This window comes from Oryza glaberrima, chromosome 4, assembly GCF_000147395.1.
Source record: "Oryza glaberrima chromosome 4, OglaRS2, whole genome shotgun sequence".
NCBI lineage: Eukaryota > Viridiplantae > Streptophyta > Magnoliopsida > Poales > Poaceae > Oryza > Oryza glaberrima.
In genome coordinates, this window is record NC_068329.1 from 19,001,533 (window position 1) to 19,019,803 (window position 18,271).

General features: G+C 41.5%; 2 protein-coding genes across 3 annotated transcripts; one reads left to right on the forward strand and one right to left on the reverse strand.

Annotated features, from left to right (window-relative positions):
- The first annotated feature begins 2,634 nt into the window (after window positions 1-2,634).
- Window positions 2,635-5,957, forward strand: LOC127771893 (uncharacterized). Its single transcript, XM_052297839.1, has 5 exons — window positions 2,635-3,922; window positions 4,031-4,258; window positions 4,352-4,582; window positions 4,686-4,948; window positions 5,067-5,957. The coding sequence occupies exons 1-5, from the start codon at window positions 2,699-2,701 to the stop codon at window positions 5,536-5,538; spliced, it is 2,418 nt and encodes an 805-aa protein (XP_052153799.1). The 5' UTR covers window positions 2,635-2,698; the 3' UTR covers window positions 5,539-5,957.
- An 81-nt stretch (window positions 5,958-6,038) lies between these two features.
- LOC127771894 (uncharacterized) lies at window positions 6,039-11,359 on the reverse strand. Of its 2 annotated transcripts, none has more exons than XM_052297840.1 (10): window positions 11,138-11,359; window positions 9,998-10,117; window positions 9,688-9,860; window positions 8,743-9,107; window positions 8,593-8,671; window positions 8,172-8,488; window positions 7,679-8,098; window positions 7,381-7,542; window positions 7,214-7,302; window positions 6,039-6,631 (listed from the first exon to the last, which is right to left on the reverse strand). In XM_052297840.1, exons 2-10 carry the CDS (start codon window positions 10,108-10,110, stop codon window positions 6,481-6,483), a joined length of 1,869 nt encoding a protein of 622 aa, XP_052153800.1. In that variant the 5' UTR covers window positions 10,111-10,117; window positions 11,138-11,359; the 3' UTR covers window positions 6,039-6,480. The 2 variants fall into 2 exon arrangements, with proteins under 2 accessions (XP_052153800.1, XP_052153801.1); XM_052297841.1 differs by having other exon boundaries at window positions 7,381-7,539; window positions 11,138-11,357.
- Between the last annotated feature and the right edge of the window lie 6,912 nt (window positions 11,360-18,271).

The window sequence follows — 18,271 nt, forward strand, 5'->3', positions numbered from 1 at the left end:
TATAATAATATTTTTTTTAAAAAAATAAAACTAAATCACCGTCCTATAAAACTAAAGTCCTATAAAACTAAATCACCGTCCTATACACTTTTGTAGAAACGGACGTATGCCTCCTCCTTCGTGTTCCAAGGCCGGTGTCCACCCTCCTTTTTTTATATATTATTTAAATTCAAACTAGACCTTATTATTATATCAAATATATTTTTAAACCTTTTGATTAACAAAATGCACTAAAATTAGAATAATTTAAGTAGTTTAATTAGAAAATACAACACCCAAAGTATTTTAAATTAGATCTAATATTAAATGTATTTATAAAAATAGATAACTCTAAATTATAGTGCACATTCGATCTATTTTAAAAACACTAATCTCCTCCCATCATCCTGTCTTTCATAATGCCACTCTCCTCCCACTCTGCCTCTCGCATCCTCTCTTCTCCAATGCAATTATCGCCTCTTCTATATTTTTCTAACTAACATAATATAAAAATAGTCATAACTATTATTTTATTTATAATTAAACATTCATTAGCCATATTTTGCTATATAAAAGTTAAAATATATCATTTGAAGGTAGACCCTACCGTTTGCATGAACACTAAATAAACACGAAAATTAATTGAAAATATGTATCGTGTTATACTAAATCATTGTACACAATCAAAATCAATTAAATGCCCTTCGGAGTGTTCGTAAGTCACTAACTACATAATTAAAACAACCATAAACTACATATATGGAATACTCCTATGCTTTTTAAATCTGTGAAACCATTATTTCTAACCATTAGATCTATCTTATATATAAAAAAAACAAGTGTGTATTCATGGTACATCACATTTTAAAAATATTATTGCGTAATTATATTTCGTCGTTATCGTATTCATGTTAGATTGCGTGGAGCCTCTCACTCACTCTATATGAAATGAATGTTCAGATGGATCATCTCTCAAACTACATCAATCATTTTAGGCTATATAAACCCATACATTTACTGGAGCTTCATGTCCCACCCAATTTATCCTTTAGTAAACTATGATAATATATACGCAACTAAAAAAAAGAAAACCAACTTACTTTTACTGACATGTTTTCTAAAGAAAATAAGTCTACCTTCTTTCCAAATGATGAAGAAGATTATAAATAATCGCTTATAGATATTACTTAAATATGATTAACATAAAGCTAATAGCTTATAAACTTATAAAAGCAATTAATGCCATGAAAACAATTTATAGAGAAATCATGGGAGGTGTTCTCCGGTTAATATTTCACTTTTATAAGTATCTTAAACTTAGCGTACGACATATGCCCGTGCATTTGCGCGGGCTACCTTCCTAGTTGTACTTTAAAAGTTCTCTATATCTATCGCTGCTACTATTTACAAAGTAGTATAAAAGTGCTGATATTGTTCATTCTTGGATATACTACTAGGCACCGTACAATACTATATGGAAAGCAAACAAGTATATAAACTACTAGGCAGTAGCACAAATTTTGACAATTTGACCCTTTGTAAAAACTAATTATACAAATGAACCGTGACCAAAACTTATTTCAAAAATAACCCTTTTGTTTAGCGCCAAATCTCATGGCGCTGAACTTAGACACCTCAGCGCCACGTCAACTGGCGCTGAATGTTGTGCCACCGTGGATGGGAGTCTGAGTCGGCGTGCCAACCTGCATTCAGCGCCGTGCTATTTGGCGCTGAGGTGTCTGAACAAAACGGTCGTTTTTAAAATAAGTTTTGACTACGGTTCATTTGTATAATTAGTTTTTGCAAAGAGTCAAATTATCAAAATTTGTGAGGCAATAGTGTACATACTATAAAACAAAAAGTTTGTACTTGTGTGCCGAGAAAAAAAAATACATATACTAGTAACGTGCTTCCTCAACGATATCAAAAAATTTGAACCTGCATATGTAACGGCCGGAGTGCATGCACGCAGAAATTAAAAAAAAGAAGAAGGGAACAGTAATTTATTTTTCTCTTATAATCTAACTATTCATAATCAACTAATGGATATCCAATGAGAAAAAGGAGTACATACACTGTATATAAAAAATATAGATATATTTAATTTTTTATATGTATACATTTTTAGTGAATAAAAAATATATACACGTATATAACCTTTGTAAACGTACATATACAAACTTTACATATGTATTAAAAACCAATAAAAAAACTACAAACTGTGTAAATGTGAGATACTACGTACCTATACAATCTTTGTAGATGCAAATATTAAAAAATAGTAAAAAAGGAGAGAAAAAACCCAAAAAAAAGCGTACGTACACACGTATTAAAAAACCCAAAGAAGAGAAAAAAAACAAAAATACCGAGAGGAAACCGAGAAAAGAAAAAAAAACCCGGAAAAATAGGGCCTCCCCGCGTCCTCCATCTCCGTCTCGGACCCCCCTCCTCGCCGTCCGATCCGCCTCGGGATTCCCAATCCGTTTCCGAATACTCCCCCCACACCCGCTGTGTATATATTGCCACCTCAAACGACAGAGGAAAGCGTAACACAACAAACCCAACTTCTTCTCTCTCGAGGGAGAGAGAGAAAAACCAAGAAGAAGTCGAGGAGAGGAGAGGAACAGTAAAGCAGCGAAGGAAGCGAGTTTGCTTGCGCGCGCGCGAGATTCGTCGCCACCATCGTCGTCTCGTCGATCGGCGCGCGAGGGAGGGAGAGATGGCGGTGGTGGCGATGGAGCTACCGGCGGTCCGAGCCTACGACGCCCTGGGGATCAACGAGACGTCCGTCAAATCCATGCCGTTCGAAAACCTGGCCACGCTGATGCAGTCTCCGGCGACGCTCCAGGCCACCAAGGCGGTGCTCGACCGGTTCGAGAAACTCTTGCCTCTTCTTTCATCGCCGGTCATAAACATCGATCACCTCCTGAAACACCTTGGATCTCCAAAGAAGAAGAAGACACCACCACCTGCTGCTGCTGCTGCTAGCGCGTCTCGATACTCGCTGAGGGTAGTCCTCTGCTCCTACATGATCCTGGCTCATCCGGGTGCAGTGTTGAGTGGACAAGGGGAGAAGGAGAAGCTACTTATGGATTCTGCAGGAAGCTTTGTCAAGGAGTTTGAGCTATTGGTTAAGACTGTGCTTGAGAAGCAATCGACTGATGCTGCTGCCGGTCAGAAAATGTTCAGTGCTCAGCTGGCCGATTTCGATAGAGCATGGTGCGCTTACCTCTACTGCTTTGTGGTGTGGAAACTGAAGGATGCGAAATCGCTGGAGGACGATCTTTTCCGGGCTGCGTGCAAGCTTGAGCTGTCGATGATGCAGACGTGCAAGCTAAGTTCAGATGGGCAGTCACATAATGGCCTCTCTCATGATATGAAGGCGATTCAGAAACAGGTTGCTGATGATCAGAAGCTGTTACGAGAGAAGGTTCATCAACTGAGTGGCGATGCAGGCATCGAGCGGATGAACTCTGCTCTTTCGGACACAAGGTCAAAGTTCTTTGAGGCGAAGGAGAGCGGAAACCCATTAGCTGCATCAGTTGCAAACGTATCTACTCCTTTGAGCATTGGTTCGTCTGGATCGAGCTTCACTGCCCAATCTTTGCCTGGAGCTGCTTCATCGTCAAGCAGTTCATCTCTGATGAAACAGCCGACGGACAATGAGCAAATGCTCAATGAGATGCTTCACGAGGACGATGTTTCTTTTGGTGGCAACTCTGATAACGTCAGTTCCGCGGAGAAGGAGTTTCAGGCCAAAGTGAAATCGACGATGGAGAAAGCGTTTTGGGATCTGGTTACTGATTCGATGAAAGGGGACAAACCAGATTATACCCAACTAACTAACCTCGTGAAGGAAGTCAGGGATTCATTACATGAGTTGGCTTCCAAGGAGTTGAAGGAGGAAATCCTCGAGAACATTGACCTCGAAATTTTGTCACAGGTAAGGAATCGGTGGTCTTGACAAAATAAAATAGTTGGTATTAATTTGCTTTTGCTAAACCCAGTATATTTTGAATTAATGTTGTTATTTTTTTTTTTTGGATGAAAGGTGCTCGAGTCAGGCTCCCAGGACACGCGATATCTGGGGCAGATTATGCACTACTCCCTGGATATGATCAGGAAACTATCTGCCCCTGCAAAGGAAGATGACATGAAGAGGAGTCATGAGAAATTATTGAACGAGTTGGCTGCAAGTTCCGAAGTTAATGACAATGGCATCAGCTCCTTTGTCATTGCTGTCATCAAGGGCCTGCGTTTCACTCTCGAAGAAATAAAGGTTTGTTCAATGTTAACACCTTGACTTAGTCCTGACATAGATTGCACTTACTTTGCGCCGTGTTTTCCTAACATTTTTTCTGTGATTTAACAGCAACTGCAATCTGAAGTTAGCAAGGCTCGCATCCAGCTCATGCAACCAATCATAAAAGGCTCTGCCGGAGTGGAGTACCTGCAGAAGGCTTTCGCGGATCGCTATGGACCTCCTGCTAATGCATCAGCGTCTCTCCCTATAACTAAGCAGTGGGTTTCGGCAACGAAGAGCATCGTGGAACAAGAGTGGAGCTCACATTTGGAGTCTCTCCAAGCTTTGCCAGCAGATTATGTAAGTCTCTCTACGATCACAACAATTTTTACGGTTGTATTAGCATAGGCAGCAGTCTTAAGTTTTTCTCTGACTGACACTGAATTTTAACCCGTCTTGTCAGGCTCAACGCGTTGTTGTTCCGGCACTTCGAGCTGGTCACGGTGCTCCAATGGCTCAGGCTTCTTCGTCCGCAGCTAGCGGTTCTGGTCTCCCAGAATGCAAGGGTGAGAAGATCGACAAGCTGACAAGGGTTGGCTTGTTGCAACTTATCAGCAATGTGGAGGGCCTGAACATGCAGTCAACCCCTGAGACCTTCCAAATTAATCTGCCGAGGTTGAGGGCTGTGCAAGATCAGTTTCAGAAGGTGATTGTGATCGCGTCGAGGTAAATAAATATTCTCCACCTTGAACTTTTGAACTAAATCTGTCCATTCAGAACAACTGATTTTTATACTTGATGCATGTGATAACTGAAATCAATCTACCATGTCTGTCTGTTCCAGCATTCTCGTCCTGCATCAAGTTCTGGTGTCGAAGGTCGCTGCTCCGGAGCTGCAGAACGCCATCTCGGAGCTCTACGACGCTCTCGTGAAGCTCCTCGACAGCAACCCCGACGCTTCGACGGAGGAGATCGTGGAGGCGATGGCGAGCTCTCTGGCGACGGTCGGCTCTCTCTCTCTGCCGGAGAAGCAGGCTCAGGCCACGGCGGAGCTCGCGACCAAGATGCTCCTAAAGAGCCTCCAGGCCGGCGACGTCGTCTTCGGCAAGGTGTCCCGGGCGGTCTACTGCGCGTTCCGCGGCGTCGTCCTCGGCGGCGGCGGCGTCAAGGGCAAGAAGCTGGCCGAAGCGCCGCTGCGACGCCTCGCCGCGGCGAAGCTCGCCGACAGGGTTGTCAAGGCCGGGGAGGTGCTGGTGAAGATGGCAGCGATATCAGAGAAGGTCCATGGACAATGGTACAAGGCGCTTGCCTTGTGATTAGCAGAATAGGGTTTGTGTAGTTTTGTTAATGTATATTACAATACGGATTATGGAATGTAAATTTATATGGGTAGGAAATATTGGGCATTTTGTACATGAATTTACATAGGTGTTGATTGGTAGGCTAATTAAATTTCAGTGTGTCGATTCTGGGTGCAGGGCTAATATGGATAGATGTGCTCAATTGCACCTGGGTGTAAGTTAAATCTGGCGTAATGTATTTGCTCTGGGAACTGAAATAATGTGAATATTTAAATTTAAATATTGTGATGTAAAAATTTCGATCGGTTGTGCAGTGGAGTGGTTGAAATTTGGTTGGCATTCACCAGAAATCCTCTTATTTTTTTTCTAAGATCATATAGATGTGATTAACTCTTACAGAAATATACTACATTAGGATTTAGTAGATACCTGTTCCTCCAATATCTCCCGTGGACCCTTAAAAAAAGTACAAATGCAAGAACAAAACCAACTTCTCACTATAAAACAGAATATGAAGATTAGAGCCTAATTTTCTCATTAAAACAAAACATAATAACGAGACAACAAAACAGAACAGTTGATAATAAACAGGTAATGGTATAGATTCATGGAACTCGACAAGGCGGAACAATCATATCCATAGTTCCATACAACGGATGGACCTCTGCACTCTCTTCACTATACAGAGGATTTCTACTGCTTAACAACTCTCAGTTACCCAATCCTCCAAAATGGATATGGGATCATCAGCTTATAGCAGCATGACTCCACTCGAATGCGATCTTTCCTTCAAGCAGCTCGCCTAAGCCGACTATGTCTAAATGACAGGTTTCCTCTTTTGGTGTATCAACAGCTATCAAGGACCCAAAACAAACCGCTACAAGGGTTCAAAGGGTAGGTAGTAAAAAAGAAAAAGAAGATGTCAACCTATCAAGTATCATATCAACCAGTAAGAGCTCAGTTTTCCTTCCATTTGTTGACATACTTGAGGAATAACATCGAAGGGTTATCCCTTGGTTGGGCCTGTACACGAGAGGATCGCCGCAGTGCAGCCTCTTGGAGTAGCATTTTCTGGGTGACGTCCTTCGTTCTTTTTTCCAGAGCATTACTACATCGGCCAACACAAAGGTCAATTGCTAAACAAACAGAGCAAAGAGTTCACCATAATAAAACAAAACGGTAGCCTAAGTGTCCAATGCCCACAGGCTGAAAAGTAACATGAGAGCATATGGTGCCCATGCTTAAGGTTTCCTTCATGTTTGAGAAACACACAAAGAACATTTTACTTGTACAAATAAAGACTGCAACTGTAAGGCAAACAGGTCTCAAAAAACCTACACTCGATGATTAATCTTTCAAGATATATTTTTAGGAGCTTCGATCATGTCTAGCAAGTATAGCGCGTCCATTCAGTGAAAAATGGAGGCTACGGTGTGTTATTTAGGCCTTGAACTGAATGTTCCACCAGTAAAGACCATTCTGGACCATTATCTACATTAAATAACATTTTGTTTTTTAAAAAAATTAGATGTAGGCCTTCAAAAAATTGACATGGGATGATTAACTTCTTTCCAGCTAATCTGTCACTTCCAAAAATTAACAGAAGCAACCATCAAACATGCAAAAAGTACCCAACTACAGCAATGAGTGAATTATCTTATATTTTTTTCTTTGAATGAAAATTGAGCACCTTATCGTATTATAGAACTTATCAAGCTGCCGTTTCAGTGCTCTCTCCCTTATGCCTTTAACATTTAACGATCCAATAAGCGCATCAAGCTGTGGATTACAAATTGAAACAGAACTGTTAGCCAGAAAATAAAACATAGGGATTCCCAAAGTTTGTAAAGTGATCACCTCTTCCTTAGTGCTGTAGTAACCCCATTCTTTGGAATCTGCACTTTCGACAAAAAGTCGTCCTTCATGCCTAAAATACCAATATCTGTTGTAGTACCTGTCTTTTCCAAGGGAATTGCTTTGTACAGATTGTTTCTCCATTTCTGTTCCAAGGTGCCTCTGCTATGCAGAAAAAGCAAAGATTAGCAACAAGACTTGCACCTGCTGTCATGGATAGCTTCAGCAGAGACATGCATTTGCATATGTAAGAATGAACGTGCACATGCAAGTTCACATGAAGAAGGGTATAGGTTCTCACAGGATGTACTTTCCCCTCTCCCATCTTGTTGGCATAAATGTTTTTCTTCTCCTTTCCTTCTTTTTCCACAACCTGACCATTTACATTCCCGTTGACATTTTCTGCAGCATCTGTCTGACTCATTTCCTTTTCTGTCACCCCTTCCATGGCCAGCTTATGCTCTTCCTTTTTATTTCTAGCAAGCTCTCTTTTTGATGCTGCAATAGCTTGTTGCTGGTCAATCTTTTCATCTATATTCTGTCTTACAGCAGAAGTTGTTATGGCTTCATCTACCAGTTCCTGCAGAATTTTAAGCTTCACGGCAGTGTGAACAAGTCCATAATGCCCCCTTCTTACAGTTGATAAACTACTGGAGAATTCTTCTTTACTTGTCATTTCCAAGAAATCACATAGATACTCAGCCCAGGTGACCAATGTTACCTACGCATAGTGCAAGTTAACAAGAAAGGACAAAAAAATATGCATGCTTAAATGATGGATAAGGCAAAGTCACCTTTAATTTCCTTCTCTTGTTCTGGAGAAACATAAAATACCCGCCTCCATCTTTAATGAGCAAATGGAAGAGTGCAGCATGTAATTCCACAAGAAGAACAAGGTTGCTTTCTTTGTGGCAGATTGCATTCTCCAGGTCCGAGAGGGAAAATGGAGACAAGCATAAAATCCTCCCGTAAGTCATGCAGAAGTCCCAAACCATAAGTAGATCCCCAACAGAATCTACAGGCACTCTGAAATCTGTAGACAGTGGACGTCTTTTTGACAGACTGGGATCATCTGCTGTAGGCCTTAATAAAAGATCATCAATTGGCTCACCTGCATAGTCATGCAAAAAGTGAACAATAAGAAGCTGGGCAAAAATGTAGTTGTATGGAACATCAAATGAACTGAGAGGATGACATGGTTATCTGTTAAGTCACCTTTCTTCAATTTTTTTCTGACATCATCTGTGGTTCCATTCTCGAGTCCTCTCCTCAGTTTTGGCAACCCTTGACCATTCTACAAGCCATGGTTTCTTTAGGTTTAAGATAATAAGGAACACAGTAAATAAAATGAGGGAAGATGGTTACCAATAAGTCTTTTGGGGGCTCAGTGGGTATTCCATATTTCTTTGCAAGATTTGCATGTATAATCCATGGGGAATTCTGTGATGTTGACTCCCTAATATATATTTTCAGCATGCTACGACTAGCACGTGCCTTCTTGCGAATTACTAGATCATCGGCTTGAAGAACTGAAGTGTTAGTCACTGCATTGTCCTGACCAATCCAACCCACCTCATACATCTTGGTGTTACCAGAGCCAATAATAACCTTTAAGATCTTGCAAGCAGACACAGAACCATCTTTTCTACCATTTAGTTCTAATCCTTCAAAAAAGTCTTCTTGGAGAATACTGTATATTTTGTTGACAAGGTCAGTCAAGCTAAGAGTGCCTGAAGCAAATGTAGTAGAAATTCCACTCTATCAAAATCATCAAATAATCCAAAATATTGTAAAGGGAATAATTAACTTGCCTTCACAGAAGAGAATTCAAAAAACTATATAAGAACACTAATGATACACATCAGTGATACCACTCAAAACACCAATAATATAGTACAGATACTAAATATACAGTAGATCAATAAGTCACAGATTGTCCCTTTTGCAAACTATAGTGAAGTTGAGGACTAGGCAAACAACCTCCACATGGGCGCACAATTACAGGACGACATCTCATCAAAATTATAAAAAAGAGAGATTTGTCACACAGAAAGCCTTCTGCGTGTTACACTACACCCCAAGGGGAAAACTACGGACCTAATATATCTTTCAAACAGTATTAGCTCAGTCAAACTTCATATAGCACAGGAAAAATGAGAAAATGCATAGACAGAATACTAATCAATTTGGACACAGACCAACAGTGTGCACCATAAAGAAATAAAAAATCATTGCATTTTCTGGAAATGTGCAATCATAATAACGCTGCCAAGAACTGTAACAGGTTTAGGAAAAGCTTGGTGGTCATACTGTATTGAATCATATGTAGAACAGGCGCTATTAACTCTCTTGGCAACTGTTGAGCCTTCTCTGCAGCATGATGCTCTGAGACCAGCGCTTCCTCATATGTTAAATTTGATTTTCCAGACACCTTACATGTCCAAACTCTTTCACGATAAAGGTTTACCCTATTCAGGTATTCCCTAATCAATAGTCAAGGACATAACCATATTACTTCAACATAATCTAATACAAGTACATAATATCAGATTAGAATGGAAATTATTCTTCATATAAAGGACAACTCAATAAGCAGCCATTAAGGCATGAAAGAGGATACTGGTAATCTCGGAATATCTCCTTGGTATACCGAACTTGGAACACCTTGTCCTCTGGATTCAAGTCCTTTGGCGGATCCAGTAAGAAGAACGGTCTCCTTTTTAAGAGAGGCATTGCATCCCTGTAATTCAACAAAAGACACCTCCATAAGTTTTTAAACTATTCACTTCTTCATGGGAAGCTCTAAATTAGCAACAGCCAAATCACAGATAAAGCATGAATCTCTTATAAGAAGATATGGCATATCATATAGTGTCAAATTTTTCATAACATTAGTTCAATACTGCATGGGATATGATAGTTTATCACATTTAGCACCAAATGGTTAAAAAAAGTCAATACAATTTTCTTTTGTCGTTTGTGTCAATCCGACTTAGAACGCTTCACGTGGATGCTAATCTTCACAACAAAATTAAACAGTGATGAGTTAACATTTATCTGATGTAACCACACAAATATGAACTAAAATGCAGCACCGCAACACTCATAAATCCAATGAGCAACTAGTTCTTTTACTTGGTGTAGCTGCACTAACACTAAGTCAACAATACACCCTTCATGTTTCGTTAATCCAGCAGCAACGTGTTGATATCCCTATACCGCAAGAACTAACAAGCCCCCGAATGCACAGCCACAAAACACACTTATCATTTCCATCCTTCGGTTCGGTCGACAAGCACAAATTTATGGTAGAAACAGAGTAGCCACTTTTAGCAGACAAGAATGCAGCATGAAGTAGTCATTCCTCAGCTCCAATCCACGTCCGATTGAAGGATTGAGAACACCTAGGGGTAAACCACCAGTTCACCACCCAATGCCCCCCACCTTCAAATCATCAACCCAAGCTCCCCGCAAAACCCCCATTCAGTGCACCGAAGCTCTCCCATTCCCCACGCCGAATCCCCAAAACCCCAATTCCCCCCAAATCGAGCGGCTCCAAACCCTAACCCAACCCCCAAACACAACACAACACAACACCACCCCCGCCGCACCCAACCGCCAACCTGACACCTCCGTAGTCCGTACCACCCTCGGGTACGAACAAAACCGCACAACTCAAACCCGCGATCCTGCGTCACCCACCCCACAGCCCAACACGACGGCGGAAGAGAGCAAATCATTATTCCCGAGGCGGCCTCACCCAGAAGTCCGGGCCCCGGTGGAACGCTACGGCCGACGGCGCGCCGCAAAAAAGGCGACGCTCGCCGGGGGAGTAGCTGCGGAGTCGGAGGTTCCAGCGGGGGCGGAGCGAGCGGCGCGCGCCCGGCGGCCTCGCCGGGCTCCGGTGGCGCGGGCCGGAGGCGAGGCAGCGACGGCGAGAGGAGGACGGAGGGGGGAGAAATCGGAGAAACGCAGGCGGCAGCAACGGAGAAGAGGAGAGGGAGCGACGCGTGGCTCAGGCGAAATTTATAGCGGTTTTTTGATGTGGCCAGAAATGGGCCTGTTTCCTTGGAGAATCTCTCCCGTCTCGTGGAGGTTGTTTTATTTTGCTCCTGGGTACCTCGGTTTTAAGAGTATTTCTGCGCCCACCGTCCCCAGAGGACTTGATGATTAATGAATACTCCCTCCCTCTAGAAAAAAAATCTCCCGTACCAATACAACGAATCTAGACAAATGACTGTTCAGATTCGTTATACTAGGTGGGATCACATCCCCTACTAAATTATTATTATTTTGGAACGGCGAAAGTAGTATTTAGCCGCCGTTCGTGCCAGCCGTCGTCGAAGCCACCACCGCCACCGCCTAGGGTTAGATTGGAAGGGGATCGGGGGTGTGGAGCGTGGGCGACGAGTGTGATTTACCACACCTTATCAGGCTTACATACGACTAAGGCCAGAGCATTTATATTCTTTTGAAATTTCTCTCATCTTTTTTCTCGGGAGTGATAAGATATTGTCTCGAGTGTCCACAGCGAATTACACAAAAATTGTGGAGTCCATCGGAAGTGTCACTTTTTGCGTTGGATGTCCAACTTTTGTCTAATAATAAATACTCGTAGTGTTCTCACGTAAGGTAAGGTAGGTAAGGCTATTGAAGAGATAAAGCCTATTTAATATATCTCGATTCATGAGCCGATCTGCCAATGTTAGGTATGGGGCTAGAAATCAATTCTTTTGAGATAACTTTGATGAGGTAGAAAAATCGACTTATTCTTTTACGGAGGAAGTATATATCTCAAAACGTTCGGTATGGTTGAAACTCATACAGTCATAATGTGTGAGTCTGTGACTGACTAGCTGGAACACTAAGGTCTGAACATTACAAATAGCATTTGATGTGAGTTCATGTAATGTTTCATGTACTCCTGCTACCTTCATCCACACAATTGTAGCTAGTGAAGTTCAAATAATATCGCGCATTGAACAGGGGAGAAAGATTGAAGATGGCCAATTCACTAAACGGAATTAGGGTGTTACCTCTCATCGGGAAAGTGTGAAACATGTCTAAACCTTTGTCTCCTTGCATCCATCTTCTTTTAGGTTAATTTCTTGAGCTACCCTTTTATTATTTCCAAACATCGACACAAACCATGAAGATTTATTATTGGTAAAATAAAGTTAGCTTAAATACAACTAGATCTATTTGTTTTGCGGGACAATACAACTAGATCTATAAATCTGAAGAGAGGGTGAAAAGAAAAAGGCAATTTTTTTTAAACGACTCGCACGAGACGGTGCGAAGTTCTATTGATAGAGTAGGAAAAAATTACAAGATTACAACTTTGGAGGGCCGTAACTAGGAAAAAGGAAAAAATATATCACCACCCGCACAACGACATCACCAACACACAAGCCCAGAATAAGGCTAGCACCGGATCGACCGCCGCTAAGCATGACCGACCGCCACTAGTCAAAAAATTTGGTGTAAATGTGAGTTTGTAAAATGGGTACTGAAAAGGAAACATTGCTTGGTTAGCTGAAGTGATGTTATTCGGTGCAAGTGTGAGGTGCATCACCCAATTATACCTTCCAACTTTCCTTGGTTTATTTTTAATTAATTGCTGCGTATATTAGTTGAAAGAAAATTGAAAATATATCTTTTTTTATTATTTTATGTTTATATATCTATGTAGCGAAAATTTGCACAAATATACCTATCCCCCGATGTGTTACGTGGGACCAAGACGGTCCCGCACTACCATCCCACGGGGACCGGTGGTCCCGCAGCACGGACGCACGGTACCGCGGACCGGCCGCGCATGAGCGGGCAGCCAAGCTGCACATGTATGCATATAGCACTGTTTCGACACTGTTCTGCACTGTTTCGACCCTGTTTGATACTGTTCAACACTATTTTGACACTGTTCATGAGCCGGTTCCACATTGGATCGGCGGCACCGCTGTTTGAACAGTGCAGAACAGTACTGATACCGTAGAAAAATGTGGAACCGAGCCGCTCCCGCACGCCCGTTCCGTGGGACCGTGCCGCTCCCGAGGTGCTCCCGCATCCCCGCCGCTCCCGCATACTCGTGCCGCGGGCTGCATCGCTTCCGCGCAACCGTCGTGCGGGACCAGCGGGCGCGACCGTGCTTACCGTACCGCTCCCGCTAACCTAGGATGAGGTATATTTTCACAAATATATTTTTGTAAGTATATTTTTGTAAATTGAAAGGAAACAAAAGTATATTTTCAATTTTATTTCCCTATTAGTTATCACGTGAGAAAATAAATAGACGAAGGTGACACGTGAATTGTGCTCGGAGACGCAGTTGCCCACGTGGCCGCACGTACAGCACCACGCACGGCCTATTTGGGGCCCACTTGAGGCCTGGGCCTTCATTTCCTGCGGTCAGCAAAGGAATAATGGCATTATCTTTTTGCTTTGCTTGTGCTTACACTTATCAGCTAAAATTTTAATTTTTAACTTTAAATTTGGAGTCGATTTTAAGGTTCTTCCATTAAAGTTTTTTTCGATCTTTGATTTTAGATCGCTAAGAACACGTATATAAAAGTTTTATTCATAATTTTTTTTTCGTTTGCAAATATGTTGTTTGGCTTATTCCGCAGATAAGCCAAACGATGAAGCTGTAAGTTCACTTGCCATCCCTAAACTTTAGGCTGAGTTTGATTTATATCAGAAATCTTCACTCTTAAACTATAGAAAAAAATACAACTTAGGTACATGGCATTATATATAGGCCTCATCTTTTTATGTTTATTCTTAACTGGCATATGATTGGGCCCACTTGTCGGTCTTAGAAGAGGAGGAGACCTCGATGTCTAGATGGGTGTGCGCACGTCGAGCGATTTGATAATTTACCACTCCTTTAAATGAGTTTTGATTATTTGACATCCTGACCCACTTTCATTCACTCAGATGGTCCCACTTATCATCCTCACAAGTACCAATTTAAATAATTGGGCAACAAAAAAAGTGTCAAATTATCAAATTTTTCGCGCGGGTCACGGGCGATGGAGGAGATTGAGGGCCGGAGCTCGCGGAGGACGACGAACAGCGCCGCGGCCCCGCCGAGCACGCCGCCGTTCCTGGTCGCCGCCGCCACCTTCTCTTCCGGCGAAGCCGTGTCACGTACGGCATCTGGTGTCCTCCCCTTGCTCGCCTCCTACTCGTCCATCATCCCTCCTGGGACGCAAGAACCACAAGAAGAATCGTACTAATCCATAAAATCCCCAAAGGATCAAACAAGCTAGCCATGCAAAAGAAAACATCACAATTTAGGATGGAACAAGAAGGCTAAACGAGACAGGCGAGAATCATCAGACAGGTTGGCCGTTAGCCTCGACGACCGATCCAACAATTACCACGCCACGAACCATAGTGAACCACGAGAGCTCTCCTCTCAACAAGCGGGTAAACCATGAACATTCCGGCGAGGAACCACGAACGCGGCACCGCCGCGGATTTCTGTTACGGCACCAAGTAAAAAGCCTCCACCCGATGGCGCGCGTGTCGGATGTGCAGGGTGAGCTCTTCGCGCTGGCCGTCGTCTTGCTGTGGCGACCGCAGCGAGCATGAACCACGAGCAGCGGTACAGCTGGGGCTGGATGGACGGACGGACAAAGGATTTTCAACACATAACTACCATGACATTTATCATTTGCATACGACTCAAATAGTTGTAGAAAAAATTTAGTAACATTATTTGTGATGATATAAGTTTATATACAAACATGCAAGACTAAATTCGATCTACAACTAGAGAAATAAAAATAATAAAATCAGACAATGAATAGTACCCGTACAGTGCAGATAAAATTTGTTATTTTTGTTTCTTTATATATCGATCGAATTTACACTTACATGTTTACATATTGTCTTATATTATCATGGGCTATCTTATCAAATTTTATGAAATTTTTTATAACTGTTTGAATTACATGCATACACCTAGGCACCTAGGTGTAGAAAATACTTTTTGTTGGATGGACGGCGAGACTGCTATGTCGCCAGGAACAGCATGTTCGACGGGGGCCACGGCACTGGTTGTCGTTCTCTGCGAGCTCCGGCCCTCGATCTCCTCCACCGGCGCCTCCGCCATCTCCTCTCAGATTGCCAAATGGGCCCGGTCATCTGCCATGTAAGCAAAAACAGGAAAAACGGGTCTATACTGTCATGGGACATAAGTTACGCACGGTTTTGTATAGTTTAGGGGCGAAGATTTCTGGTATCGAGGATAAGGGAGGTCAAGACGTTAAAGTTGAGGTATGACAAGTGGACTTATTCTGTCAGGAAATGGAAGGAATAGTTGGGCCCAAACTCAAAATTTGGCCCAATGAATGAATCGCTAAAAGATACTCTGAATTTTACTTCTAGCCTATCTTTCAATCTCCATAACTAGGCCCAACCGACAAAGCCCAATTAGACTTTGCGCTGCTCTTCTCTCTTCTTCCTTTTTTCCCAAAAAAACGTCAGTTCGTTGCCGATGATTTATATAAAAAACAATGTGACACATTTTAAAGAGTAAATACGAATAAACCTTATAGTGCACAGTTAATTAGGAAAACCTGAGCGAAAATCACAACCACAACAACTAATCTAACCTAAACTACCACGACCTATACCCAACGCGAGGTATTGTCACCGAGCTTATCGTAGAAGTGACACAACAGCCTCGACTACACAAGACATGTGTTACCATTGCGAACTTGCCACCCAAGTTACATAGGAGCTTCGACTTCACTGTAAACATGTCATTATTGTCAAACCCAACGTCAAAAACAAATAAACAGTTTCGACGTTCCACGATAGAACATCAAGATTTTCAGTACTCTCTTGGAGTTGCAGGATGCAATGTTTCAGTTTAGTCATGGTTGCTATCTTCTCGGAAAGATAGTTCTCCAACCTGTAATTTGATTAATTTTCACCCTCGCAAAAGGAAAACCTGTAATTTCCATATTGGAAATTGAACAGCTGAAATAGATGAGCCGGCTCCAATAGTCCAATACAAGAGTTTGTTTTTTTAAAAAGAGATGTTTGGTTAATCTTTGAGAAAAATAATTGTTTTTTAAAAGCAGTTGTTTACCGTGTGAAGCAACAGGGGCAGGGTGGTTAGTAGTTATAGTCATCAGCTCTATTAGCCGCCTAGGTCCCAAAATTTCAGAGCAAGTCCAAAATGTTTAAGCATCCTTACACTATTAATAAAACTATTGCTAATAGCACTTGTCAATTCCTACTCAAATATAAAAAAGAACGTCACAATAAGCAATCCACCATAACAAACTATACTCCATAAAAAAAAACGATATTTTAGCTTGTGCATTTTGAGATTTCTGTCCACGTCGAATGCTAAAGCTGCCAAGTTATCCCTAATGGAGAATGATTAGGAGGAATAAAAACGCTTGGTAGGTGAGATGATTCCTCTTCTGCTTTTGTCGATTCGAGCTGCGAGGTCAGGGCAGCAAAAATCCCCGGTCAACAAAGCTAAGCACAACGCAAAACGTAGAGCAATATAATGACAGGTCAGGAATGTGATTAGCTGTAGGGGATGAGACAACGATGCGTCAGGGTTTTGCATAATTATTGCATTGCTTGCTCAGCAGATGATCTCTTCTTCTTCACTGAAACAAAGAGGCACGGTTTATGAAGTAATTTGTGATGGAGAAAGCAGGGAGGAGTAGTTGTGTGTAGAATTGCATGCGTAAAGCACTGACGAAAAAGTTTATTCAGACTGAATTTTCAGGTTTGACTGAACCGCGAATCAACTGTTCTTTGTGATGCCTGCGTTTTATTTTATGTGATCTTTTGCAAGAAATCGCAGATTTACGATCCTAGCTTCTTCTGGAGTAGTAGACAATTGAGGCATGCTTTGCGCCTCTTTTTTTGGATAGTAAAGTGAAGTCAAAATTGGCCCTAAATAACAACCAACCCTGAACATTTTTTTTTTCATGGATCATGAGAATTTAGAAGCATTAGCCAGATCGAGACGACGACCATGCACATGCACCATACTTAATCAAGGCATCAGTTTAATTATGCTCAGCAATTCTTCTTAGCCTTAATAAAAGAACTGTATGATGAAAACGAATGTGCAGAAGAGCTCGAGCACGTCGGTTGCACTTATGCTGACAGTAGCCATTTGTTTTTTCTTTTTTTTTTTTTGCAGCCGCCGAAATGGGATAAAAACTTACACTGCAAGTGTTGAACTGTCCAATGTTGTTTATGGATTAAGTACACCAAACTACTTTATTACATTTCATTTTAGAAGGTTCGCTCGGTTCACCACCGTCCGCTGGGATATGCTAATTAAACTTGACTAGTACTATGCAATCAGAGTGTTCAGAACAGTATTAATTCCAAGAAGGGTTAACGAATTAAGCGGATTGTTGTTAAGAATTATCTACTTGATTATATGAATGAATTAATTTTTATATAAATAAACTTAGCAAATAACTTAAAATAAGTGTTTTGGATAATATAGTAGAAGAAAGTTCTTTTAAGGAAATGTATTTTTCGAAGCTGGATCAAATAATCCATTTCAACGATCCGATAAATAACCTGAAAAGAACTTAGCTTAAAAGTACTCAAATTCAGTGCGTTATTCTATGAATCTAATAAAGATATGGAAGAAACCATATCAGATACAAATCTCGATTGGTTCTATCACTAATCTTGCAAGAGAGTATATACTGTTCTCCATTTATCTATTATATTATTAAAGGAATAGAAAAAGGAGCCTCCACGTTCGCTCTCATGACTTGGAAATTCTCACATTAATCAGAGAAAGAAAAAACAGAGTCTATATAGAAATACAATTTAGAAATAACTGAAATTCGGAATTAAAAAAATAAGGAATATTAGAAGAGGAGACTAGAGT